This window comes from Orycteropus afer, unplaced genomic scaffold, assembly GCF_000298275.1.
Source record: "Orycteropus afer afer isolate SDZICR_OR568_19922 unplaced genomic scaffold, OryAfe1.0 scaffold00029, whole genome shotgun sequence".
NCBI classification, from domain to species: Eukaryota; Metazoa; Chordata; class Mammalia; order Tubulidentata; family Orycteropodidae; genus Orycteropus; species Orycteropus afer.
The window spans coordinates 10,731,712-10,743,725 of record NW_006921616.1 but is presented as its reverse complement, the minus strand read 5'-3'; the positions used below and the strand labels follow the sequence as shown (position 1 = coordinate 10,743,725).

Genomic DNA, 12,014 nt, shown 5'->3' with positions numbered 1-12,014 from the left:
CTTGCCTGCTAACCAGACGGTTGGCGGTTCAAACCCACCAGCCACTCCTTGGAAGGAAGGTTGGGCAATCCTACTTCCGTAGTGATACTGCCTCGAAAACCCAAGGAGGGGTCGCTGTGAGTCGGGTTTGACTCGACGGCACATAACAACAACAACAGTGACTATAGGGTCACTCTGGTGGCGTTGTGTCTAAGGCATCTGACTGCTAACCAGAAGGTTGGTGGTTCAAACCCACCAGCCACTCCTCAGAAGGAAGATTGAGCAGTCTACTTCCTTAGAGATATTGCCTGGGAAACCCAAGGAGGGGTTACTATGAGTCCAAATCAATTCGATGGCAGTGAGGTGGTTTTTTTTTTTCTTTTTTTGAGTATGAGTCAGAATTGACTCTATGGCTGTGAGTTTTGTTTTGGTTTGTTTTTTTGGTTATAATATATATTAATATTTACCATATTAGAAATTAAAACTAAGACATTAAAAAATTAATTTTTTTACGTAATAACCCTACATGTTAACAGAAATAACATTTTTTATGGTGATACAAACTTTTCTAAAACAAAACCAAAACAGTTAGAAGAGTGAATTTGTTTTCCATTTTTAAATTCTCCTTAATGTCTTGGCTTCATTGCAGACAGCTGGACTCTCTGCTGCTGCACTCAGTGTGTCACAGTATCCCAGGTGCTGTGCCTCTGCACACGCCACTGTACATTCCTGAGAGAGTGAATGACAGAGGTCAATAACGTCTTAGCATTGTTAGGAAAAGTTATTTTGGCCTGGCAGGTGCCTGAAAAGGCCTCAGGAACCCCAAAAAGCGTTCCCAGACCACACTGGGAGAACTACTGCTCTCTAGCATTATTCTTAAGGAGCCCTGGTGGCACGGTGGTTAAGTGCTCAGAGCAGCTAACCAGAAGGTCTGCAGTTGGAACACACCAGCATTCCCCCAGAGAAAGACTGGTGGCATAGTGCCTGAGGCACTTGACTGCTAACATAAAGCTTCACAGCCTTGGAAATCCTTGGGGGGCAGTTCTGCTCAGTCCTCAACTCATTGCTGTTAAGTCAGTTCGACTCATAGTGACCCCACCTTGGGTTTCCGAGGAGGTATCTCTACGGAAGTAGATTGCCCAGTCTTCCTTCTGAGCAGTGGCTGATGGGTTTAAACCACCAGCCTTCTGGTTAGCAGTCAGATGCCTTAGGCACTATGTCCCCAGAGCCCCTTACTCTGCCCTATAGGGTCACTATGAGTTGGAATTGACTTGATGGCAGTGGGTTTTACCTCATTAGCAGTTTTATAACTTCTCATGTGACTAAATGTTGTACTATATTTTTTGTACACATCTTTATAATCTCTTTGAGAATGAGCACCATTCTCTAGTATTCTATGAATTTTACACAGAGCCTGTGTTAACATTCAATAGCTATTTGTTGAATTGAGAGAAGAGTCACTCATTTATCCAAAATTATACTTGTTGATTGCCTGTTACTTGCTAGGAATTCCAGAAGATAAAAAGATGACAACTATTTAGCTTCTATTCACAAGAGCTAACTAATAACGAATGTTATTCTGGGCCATTCACAAATAATGCTAAAACTGTTACATAGTAATGATGGGTGATGAGAACAACAGTGATGCTTTCTTTTTACCATGTATTGAGCACTTGGTTTATACTCACCTTCACATGTGTTACTTACGTTAACACGCCTGGCAGAGAATTGAGGTTAAGGCAGAGAACAATGATTTAGGATTATTTGTCTGTAAAAAGGAGAGAAGCATGAGTGGTAAGCTTGCAAAGTTAAGCACACAGCATTTTTTTTCTGTTACAGAGAAAACATTAAGCTTTGGGGCAAGTGAAGAAAATTCAAAATGGTATTATTCTAGGTCCTTCAATTCCCAAATGTCTAAATTCTGGGAGGCTGAAGACTGGAGGATCTGGGAACATTTAGTTCGTACACCTATTGGAATCAGAAGAGCCACGTTGTGTGAGGACCAGAGTGAGCAGAAGGAACTCCACTGACATAAACCACACTGGGGGGAGGGCAGCTATGACAGCAGGAGGTGCTGATGCAGCTTCCCTCCAGCATCAGACCCAGGGACTGTCCTGGCTTGTCCAGCCCACATGGGTGGCAAGGCCCATGAGGATGTCTGCTGTCTCCATCGGTGGTCCTGGAGTCACGGGCCGAAGCTCTCCAAAGGTTGCTTGTTCTGTGTTCTCTTTCCACTTTTTTCTGACTCTTTACATCTTTCCTTACACCTAATGAGCATTTATTTAACTTTAAAAAAAAAACCTTAAACACCTTTAAGAGTCCATTCAGAACTGTCCACAGGGGATTAAGAATAATTTTAAATATTTTCAGATGGACTCTGGTGGGGGAGTAGGTAAGGCATTTGGCTGACCAGAAGGTCAGCAGAGTTCAAACCCACCAGCTGTTCTGCAGGGGGAAGATGAGGCAATCTACTTCTGTAAAGATTGAGAGCCTTGGAAACCCAAGGGGAGTCACTGTGAGTCGGAATGGACTTGACAGCTCATAATAAATCCTTCCCTGTTGTTTCCCACAGCCATGTACATGTGTACCATGAGCCCTAAATACAAGCCCGACCCTAATTCCACTCCAAACCGCTCTACTGTTGAACACCCTTTCCTGCCAGTATAGAGGTAGGCAGGCACGGATTCTCAGGGTCTTGCCCAAACTGTGTAATTCCATTGTGGCGTGGCATATCTGAGCCCCAAGGGTGGAGTGCCGAACTTTCCAGGGACTTCTGATGCTATCCGAGTTGCATTAAGCAAGGAGCTTAGAAATGGGCTGTGAAAACGGGGACTGGAGACAATCAATCTGTCATTGCATACTTGCTGTATAGAAGGTGTTCTGGCCGCAGAAAAATCCTGCCCTCAAGCAGCTTATGACATGCTGTAGGAAGGAGAACACATAAAAGCTTCAACAAAAGGTCTGCTCGGTCTCTGAGTGTCTGAGTTCCTTGCTCAGTCTTTGTGTCTTAGGTTGTGTACAGGTCCTTCACTTCACCTCGTCTCCTGGGTGTCATCCTTGAGTCTCAGGGAGAGATCCAGCCAGGATCTCTGCCTGGACTCCCAGACTCATGCACGCAGATGCCCGTATGCCGGCTCCCCTTGAATGACTGGCAGGCATCTTAAACAAAATAAGTCTTCCCCCAGGAACACTTAGCCGTCTGTCTTAATCTCTCTTGCTTTCTCTCTCGCAGTTTTCTGCATCTCGGTAAACAGCAAGTACATTCTTCCGGTTACTCAGGCCATAGCTTCCAAATCAGCCCTGACTCCTGCACAGCACATCTGTTTTGTCAGTAACTCCTGTCTGCTGTACCTTCAGTGCGTACCTAGAACAAACAGTGTAAAACCAGTCTGTGAGCCCCTGAGTGTCAGCAGAACTGTGCTCCACAGGGTTTGTAGTGGCTTTTTGTTTTGGGAAGTAGATCACCAGTCCTTTCTTCCAAGGTACCTCTGGGGGGACTCACACCTCCAGCCTTTCAGTGAGCAGCCAAGCATGTTAACTGCACCACTCAAGGAGTCATACCCATTATAATATAGGTAAGACATGTGCATTACAGCCCTCCACTGCTATCACACTGGTCCCAACCACCATTATCTCACCTGGATCATTCCCGTAGCTGCTTTATGTCTGCCTTCCGTTTAAACCTCCCTTTCCTGCCCCCACGTCTGTGCTCAATATAGCAGTCAGAATGATTCTTTTAAAACATTAAGTTAGATCTTGTCCTTCTCTGCTTATAACCCTCCAGTTGCATTTCTATCTCAGAGTAAAAACACCATTCAGCCTACAGTTATTTCTTGGACCTCGTAGTCTGTTGTTATCATCCCCTCCCTCTCTCTTCACACTTGCTTCTTTTCCTTGAGCACAGTAGGCTCTTCACACACTGTCGTGTTCATTGCTCAATCCCCAATTCCAAAAGAGTACCTTGGCACATTATGTCATTAGATGCCATCGAGTCAGCTTACAACTTATGGCAACCCTGTGTAGAACAGAATGAAACACCACCCGCTCTTGTGCCATGCTCACAATCCTTGCTGTACCTGAGCCCATCATTGCAGCCGCTGTGTCAGTCCATCACATTGAAGGAGATGCCACATTACACCTCGACAAAATGTTCAAGTGAACAGCTTCGTTCTCAGCCTAGGAAACAAGTGCAAGAACCTGGAGAATGGCTTGTAGCTGGCGCACAGATGTGGGAGCAGGAGAATTAATTAGAATGCTGTCAGACTAGGTCAATTGGTAGGAAATTATGGCAGCTTGGTAGTTGTGGAGATGGGGAAACGTGGTCAGACCCAGGGTATATTTTGAGTGTACAGTTGGCAGGACTTGTGGATGGCTTTGAAGTGGGCAATGAAGGAAAGTAATAAATCAAGGATAGTTTTGGGGTTTAGTTTGAGTAACTGAGTGGATGGTGATACAGTTTGTTGAAATGGGGAGAAGCAGATTTAGGTAGGAGAAATTAAGACTTTTTTAAGTTAAGCTTGAGATAATCAGCCAGGTAACATGCCAGATACACATGTAGATGTAGTTTGGGGGCCGTGTTAGTGTATTTATCAGTTACTGTCCAGTCATTTGTGACTCACGGTGACCTCCTGTGTGTCAAATTAGAAGCATGCACCCTGGAGTTTTCAGTGACTGATTTTGTTGGAAGTAGATCACTAGGCCTTTCTTCTGAGGCACCTGTGGCCCCCAACCCTGCAGGTAGCAGGCAAGCGTGTTAACTATTTACACGGTACAGGTGGCTTGTAAAGCTATGCGGTGAATAGACTCACCTGTAGAGAAAAGAGGGGGCCAGAATAGACTTCTAGGGTATCCAACATGTAGAGATTGACCACTGGAGACCACAGAGATAGACATCTTCAAAAAGATTAGCTGTGGGTGGAGGGAGGAATTTGTTTTTTTTTAATTTAGTGGTAGCACAAAGTTGCTAGCTAATGGGAGTGATCAGAAAATTTGGAAGAATTAGATGAAAGTGAGAAGGAGCAGCTGCAAAGAGAATGTCAGAGCAGCTATGTGTTCTGGGTCTTCGGTAAGAAGCATGTGTTATAGGGACTGGATTGAATTCAAATAGAGTTACAGGCCTGTGGATCCCTTGTGCATTGCTTGATCCTCAGGGCCTGGGACCCGGCCTGCCACAGAAGAGGCTCAGATGGTTGCTTGAATTACCACAGTTGGACAGCTTTGAAAACAGTAATATTGTCCAACTGGGAATAATTCCTTCATGGAAGTTGCTTGCTTTTTTCTGTATGTCTGGTAAAGATCTCTTTGGTCATTCCAAACACTGTGAATGCCCCCGGGCACTGGTGATACAGCAGAGCCTGAAACAGATAAAAGTCCCTGCCTTATTCTCTAAACAGGAGCAAGACAAATAGGCCCATTATTACTATCACTGCCAACTTTGTACTGCATTAACCAACACATTAAAAAACTTGGAGGTATCATTTTAGATGATACCATTGTATGCCTGGAACACTCAAGAAAATCAACTGTAAAACCTCTGTAAACATTAAGAGAATCCAATAAGGTAATTATAATTCTATAATTATAGCATTAATATTTAGGAACCAGTAGCCCTTTTTTTCTTTTTAACTTTTTATTGTGATTTGGATGCAACTTTGCAAAGCAGATTCATTTTCCATTCAACAGTTCATATACATTTTGTTTTGTGACACTGATTACAATCCCCACAGTGTGATAGCTCTTCTCCCACCTCCTCTTTCTGGTCACCCCTGTGTCTATCTAACCTATGCATCCCTGCCTGTCTGTCTTTCTCCTTGGGCAAATGCTGCCCTTGTGATCTCTGCGGGTTGTCTATTCAAGGTGTGCATCTCCCTGGTGTAGTTGTGCAGCTCGTGGGCATGTATCTTGTTTGGCTGAGAATTGAGCCATGGAAGTGAGTCCAGTTGCAGGTCTGAAGAGTGACACGGGGCCATAGTCTTGAAGGTTTCACCAGTCTCTACCCAACCCAGTAATCCTGTTCTGTTTTGTTTGTTTTTTATGAGAAACCAGTAACTGTTATATGCACAAACAAAAAATAATTTAATGGGGAAAATAATCACATTTTCAATAGCATCAAAAAGGGTAGAACTACCAGGAATAAATTTAACAGGAAATATATAAATGTATATGAGGAATAATGTAAAATGCAGTTGAAAGACACAGAAATAAATTGAACCAGTGGAAAGCCATGACATAAGAAAGTGTTACACAGGAGGACTTCAGTATTTTACAGATATCAGTTCTCCCTAAATTAATTTTTAGTGTTAGCACAGTCCCAACAAAGCATACCAGCAGATTGGGTCCATCTTCTCCCTCCCTCCCTCATCTCTCCGTCCCCCCCTTTCCTTTCAAACGCTGTAAGTTTATTCTGAAGGGTATGTGTAATTATGAGTAAGCAAGAGTGGCCAGGAAAACCCAGACGTATTAAATCACTTCAAAGCTTTAACAATGAAAACAGTGTAATGTATATGAACAGGCAGACCAGTGGTACAGAATACAAAGTTTAGAAAGAGATCTAATCTGAGGACATATGAGACTTTAGTAGATGATCTAACTTGCACTTCTAATTATTGGAGTAGAAATGACGTTTTTAATAAACATTGTTGGGATAAGCAGGTTGCTGTCTGGCAAAAGATAGATAAACCATACTTCCCACTCTGCATTGATTCTAGTCTCTGAGGCTCTGCTATAACAAACAGCTCCCCCCCCCCCCAATGTGAGTGACTTAGCACAATTAAGCTTTGGTTCATGCTCACATCACACTTGCATAGGAAAGCTGGACTCAGGGATCCCAGCTGCTTCCGTCCGTTATGTGTGTCTGCTGTCTCATGCTCCTTCTTCACCTGGGACCAGGATTCTTGCCAAAAACGTGTGTCACTTCCACTCACTTCCCTTTTTTTGAGTACCCAGGACTAGTTACCTCTAACCAAGACCCAAACGCAAACCCAGTGCCAGGGTGGAAAATGTAGTCTTCATGTGTGCCCAGGAAGAAAAACCAGGGTTTGTAAATACCTAGCCAGCCTCTGTATCAGTCCATCAGGATAAACTCCAAATGGATCCAGGGTCTTCATATTTTAAAAAAAGGAGACTGTTTGTTTCGGTTACTTAGTATCACTCTAACAAGAATATACCACAGATGGGATGACTGAACAAACAGGAGTTTATCCTCTTACAGTTTGCAGGCTTTAAGTCCGAGTTCAAAGTGCCGGGCTCTAGGGGCTAGATGAAAGCCCTTCAGCCTTGGGCTTCAGCTCTGCCTCTTCCCGGCCCACTGAAGCTAGAGGCTTTTCTTCACTCAGACAGCTACTGGCTGCTGAGGCTGACAAGCAAAAAGGCACAGTCCTGATGTTAGCAAACCACACGGCAGGTCATTAATTCAAGTCCATTGGAAGTCCCAGGGTCAGCAGAGCATGTCAGGCTGCTGAACAATGACTTGGCTACATGCAGGGTTCAAGCGTGTCATAAGCTAGAGACCGTTCCCCAAGGCTTCTTATATACAGGAAGCAGACCACATCCCTAAGGGAGCTACTCAGCTTCTCACAATAGATTCCACCATGGAGCTGATTACCAGGCTCTTCATGGGGAATACTACATTCAGCTGCCCAGCCAAGTTGACATACAAACTTAACTACCACACTGTTCTAGAAAAAATATATATATATACAGATTTTTCTCTAGAAGGCTAGAGAAGACCTTTCTAAACTATAAAAGAAGATTGATAAATTGAATAAAAATCAAATCTTCAGGATCAAAAAAAAAAAAAAATGTACACACACTCCTCACCGTAAGAAAGGGAGGGTGAACTGGGAAAATATATTTGTAATCCATATCACAGACAAGAATCTAAATTTACCTAACATACAAAGAACTCATAGAACATGGGGTTGTTGTTGTCGTCAGGTGCCGTCAAGTCAGCTCCAGGTAATAGTGACCCTCTGTACAACAGAATGAAACACAGTAAGAAATAACAAAAGGTTTTCTGTACAAAGAAGACTACAAAAGACTACTTCAAGAAACCATGAGAGATATATATAAATGGAAGAACATACCATGCTCATGGATAGGAAGATTGACCATGGTGAATATGTCAGTTCTGCCCAAAGCAATCTGTACATTCAATGCAATCCCAATCCAGATCCCATCAATGTTCTTTAAGGATATGGAAAAATCAATCACTAAGAAATAGCAAAAGGTCTTATAGAGGACTAAACCAAAAACCAGACTCAATGCTGTCAAGTCGGATCTGACCCATAGTGACCCCTCCTTGGGTCTCCGAGGCGTTATCACTCGGAAGTAGATTGCCCAGTCTTCCTTCCAAGGAGTGGCTGGTGGGTTTGAACCGCCAGCCTTCTAGTTAGCAGTCAGACGCCTTAGGTACTATGCCACCAGAGCTGCTAATAGTGGACTAGGCAGAAGATATGGATAAACTGTTCATAAAAGAAACCAGAGATGGTACTGAAACATAAAAAGATAAGATACTCAGCCTCACTTATTGTAAGAGAAATGTAGACTAAAACTGCTCTGAGATACCATGTTCCCCTTGTCTAATGGTGGACATCCAAGTGAGTCAGCACATTTTTTTGGTAACGTTGTGGGAAGGCAGGTACTCTCATGCACAGCTGATGGGGGTCCACGATGGTACAGCCATTTGAGTGATCTAGCGGTATTACAAGTATGTACGTTCTTTGACGTAACAGTTCCACTTCTGGAATTTTATAGGTAAACTTGGACACATATGGAATGTTAAGTTCAAGATTACCCATTGCAGCATTATTTGTGAGAGGAAATAAACGAGAACCACCTGAGTGTCCATTAGTAGGAGACAGGAATAAGTGTTGTGGCATAGCCATCCTGTCCAGTGTTGTGCAGCTATGGGGAGAACAAGAGGACTGAGCAGTCTCTGTCACCAGGGTACAGTGTTCAGTGAAAAGAGTAAGGTGAAAAGCAGTTCATGTAGACAGGCCTTTTCCTGTAAGATAAAGGGGAAAATAAGAATATATATTTGTATTTGCACTTTGAAGCACTGTGGGGAGCTGCTGAAAGACTCCCTGCCAGAAGATGGGTGTGGACCCCCACTCCTGGCACTTCCTGCCTGGGGGACATGAGTGAGTCTCTTCACCTGTCTGGGGTGAGGTGTGTTCACTTTTAATGCAGGGGCGTGGCTGGGGCTGCTGCCCTCCCCGTAAATATGTAAAATACGTTCTTACATGTGTAGGCCCCTTTCACGCCCCTCCTCCTCTTAACACCCACTTCTACATATTTTTATATACACACTGAAGGAGTTCTGGTAGCACAGTGGTTAAAGGACTTAGCTGCTAACCAAAAAGTCAGCCGTTTGAACCCACCAGTCTCTCTGTAGGAGAAAGATAAGGCAGTCTGCTTCTGTAAGGATTGTGGCCTTGGAAACCCTATGGGGCATTTCTGCTCTGTGCTGTAGGGTCACTTTGAGTTAAAATCGACTCAGTGGCCTTGTTGGGTATATCTTTTTTTTTCCCCCAGAAAAAAAATTACTTTAAAAAAAAAAACACTAATCAGAAGGTTACCTGTGGGGTCTGGAGGAACATGGCATAGGGTGGTTCAAGTGGGGGTGAGAGGTATCCATTCAATTATCTCTTTATAAAGAGGTGTTGTTGTTGTTATGTGCCGTCGAACTGGCCCCGACTCATAGCAACCCCTCCTTGGGTTTCCGAGGCGATATCACTACGGAAGTAGGTTTGCCCAACCTTCCTTCTGAGGAGTGGCTGGTGGGTTTGAACCACCAGCCTTCTGGTTAGCAGTCAGGTGCCTTACGCTCTATGCGACCAGAGCTCCTTTATAAAGAGGAGTCCCCTCTAATGGCAGAAAGAGGAGGAAAGGGACAGCAGCATTAATGGTGTAGATTTTCACCGCTCAGCAATCAGAGGTTTATTCCCTGTACCTTTGTGCCAGACATGTCGTGGACACAGTTCCTCCATTGAAATTGTTGACTGGCTTTAAATCTCTTTTGTTCTCAGTTGCCTGGACTTGGAGCAGTGTTCTCTTAAGGTGCTGGAGCCTGAAGGAAGCCCAAGCCTGTGTTTACTGAAGCTGATGGGTGAAAAGGGTTGCACGGTCGCAGAACTGAGTGACTTCCTGCAGGCCATGGAGCACACAGATGTCCTCCCGCTTCTCAGCCCCCCGGGTAGGTGTTTCCCCAGGTGTACCCGCCAGGGGTTCACGGAGACACAATGAGAGGCAGATTGTGCAGAGTGTTTTTGGAAAATGTATGTGTGTAGAGCCTCATTTTTTTTCCCCAAGTATTTGACTGAAATCTAATCCAGCTTTTAAACATGACTGCTGGTTTATAAGAAATACAGGGAATAGCATTGCGACTTGAACCAAGTCATCAGGAAATTATCAGAAAAATCCTGAATGTGGGGTGTCTTGTAGGAAAATTTTTGGGAAATGTCAGGGTCAAAACAAAAGGGGTTAACAGTCTACCTGAATTTTTTTTTTTTTTTTTAAATTGTGATTTTGGTGAAAGTTTACAGAGCAAATTCACTTTCCATATAGCAGTTCACACACACATTGTCACATGACATTGACTACAGTTTACCCCAGTGCAACAGCTCCCCTTCCACTTCCTCCTGATAGTTATCTCTTCCCTGTGTCCATCCTTCCATGCACTCCTGCCTCCTGAGCTGTCTCCCTATGCATAAATAGCCCTTCTCCCACAATTGTTCTCTCCAAGGAATGCATCTACCTCCGGTAAATGTTTACCTCATATGCCTGTCTTTTGTTTGGCTGAAAGCCACAGGTGTGGGTTCAGTCCCAGACCTGAAGGGCAGCTAGGGGCCATAGTCTCAATGGTTCTACCAGGTTCTATCAGACCAGCAAACCTGGTCCCCCTTTTTTTCCCCAAATGATTTTGAGTTTTCTTCCACATTGTTCTCCCTCTCTATCCAGGATCTCTTACACAGATCCTTTCGAGTGATTGACAGTGGTAGCTGGGCACCTTCTAGTTCTTCTGGTCTCATAGTCGTATGGGCTGAAGATTGCATGGTGTACCAGTCTCAAGGACTAATTGTTTCCGTGAATCTTTGGTTTCCTTCATTCTTCTTTGCTCTGGACTATGAGAGACCCATCGTTGCACCTAGATGGCTGCTTGCAAGCTTTTAAGATCCAGCGGCTACTCTCCAAAATAGGAGGTGGAACAGTGTTTCGTGCAGTATGTTATGCCAATTGAGCTTGATGTCCCCTGTGACTATGCTCCCAAGCTCACAGGTTCAACTACTTGTTCCTTCTGGGTAGCTGGCTGTGACCAAGAAGTGACTACAACCTTGTCCCTTGTCAGCTCTTCTGTACCCTGGGAATGCTTACAGAACATACAGATATACTTGTAGAACTGTTGTCTGCCAACCCTATATATGGTCTTGGGTACACTCCCTGCTGCATAGACATACCTAATAGTTCAGCCTGTCCACCCATCTATCAACCCGTATACCCATGTTTGCCTTCACTGACAACGCAGTACTGCATGTGCAAAAGGGTTCATCTTTGTTGTCTGTACCTCCCATGTACCTCTCTATGTTTTCCTCTTCCTTGATGCCATCATGTTGATCACTCACATTTGGTACATTGCCCTTCTCTTCACCCAAATCAATACTTATCTCTACCTATCTAACAGTGTTCCCTACCCTGCTACCCCTGGTAACCAACAAAGAAAATTTCCTTCCATAGATAAACCTTTCCTTAACTTTTACAATAACGGACTAATACAATATTTGTCCTTCTGTAATTGACTTATTTTACTCAGCATAATGTCCTCCAAGTTCATCCACGTTATGCGGTGTTTTGCAGATTCTACATTATTCTTCAGCGTTGTATAGTATTTGCAAAAACTACAAGGAGGCCACATGTTCTGACCTCCTCTAACCCTACAAGGGGAAGGCAGGATTACCAGCAGTAACCCAAGGCCTATTACTGCAAGGCCAAACATGCTGCCTCCCTCCAGCTCTTTCACCAACCGTTCCTCCCAAAGC

The 12,014-nt window shown here is 44.0% G+C and overlaps 1 protein-coding gene across 1 annotated transcript in view; it reads left to right on the top strand.

Annotated features, from left to right (window-relative positions):
• MALT1 (MALT1 paracaspase) overlaps nt 1-12,014 on the top strand; it is a 64,805-nt gene that overhangs the window by 1,994 nt on the left and 50,797 nt on the right. Inside the window, exon 2 of the mRNA XM_042780245.1 lies at nt 10,008-10,174. Coding sequence (XP_042636179.1) covers nt 10,008-10,174 — 167 coding nt within the window. The remainder of the gene's footprint in view (nt 1-10,007; nt 10,175-12,014) is intronic.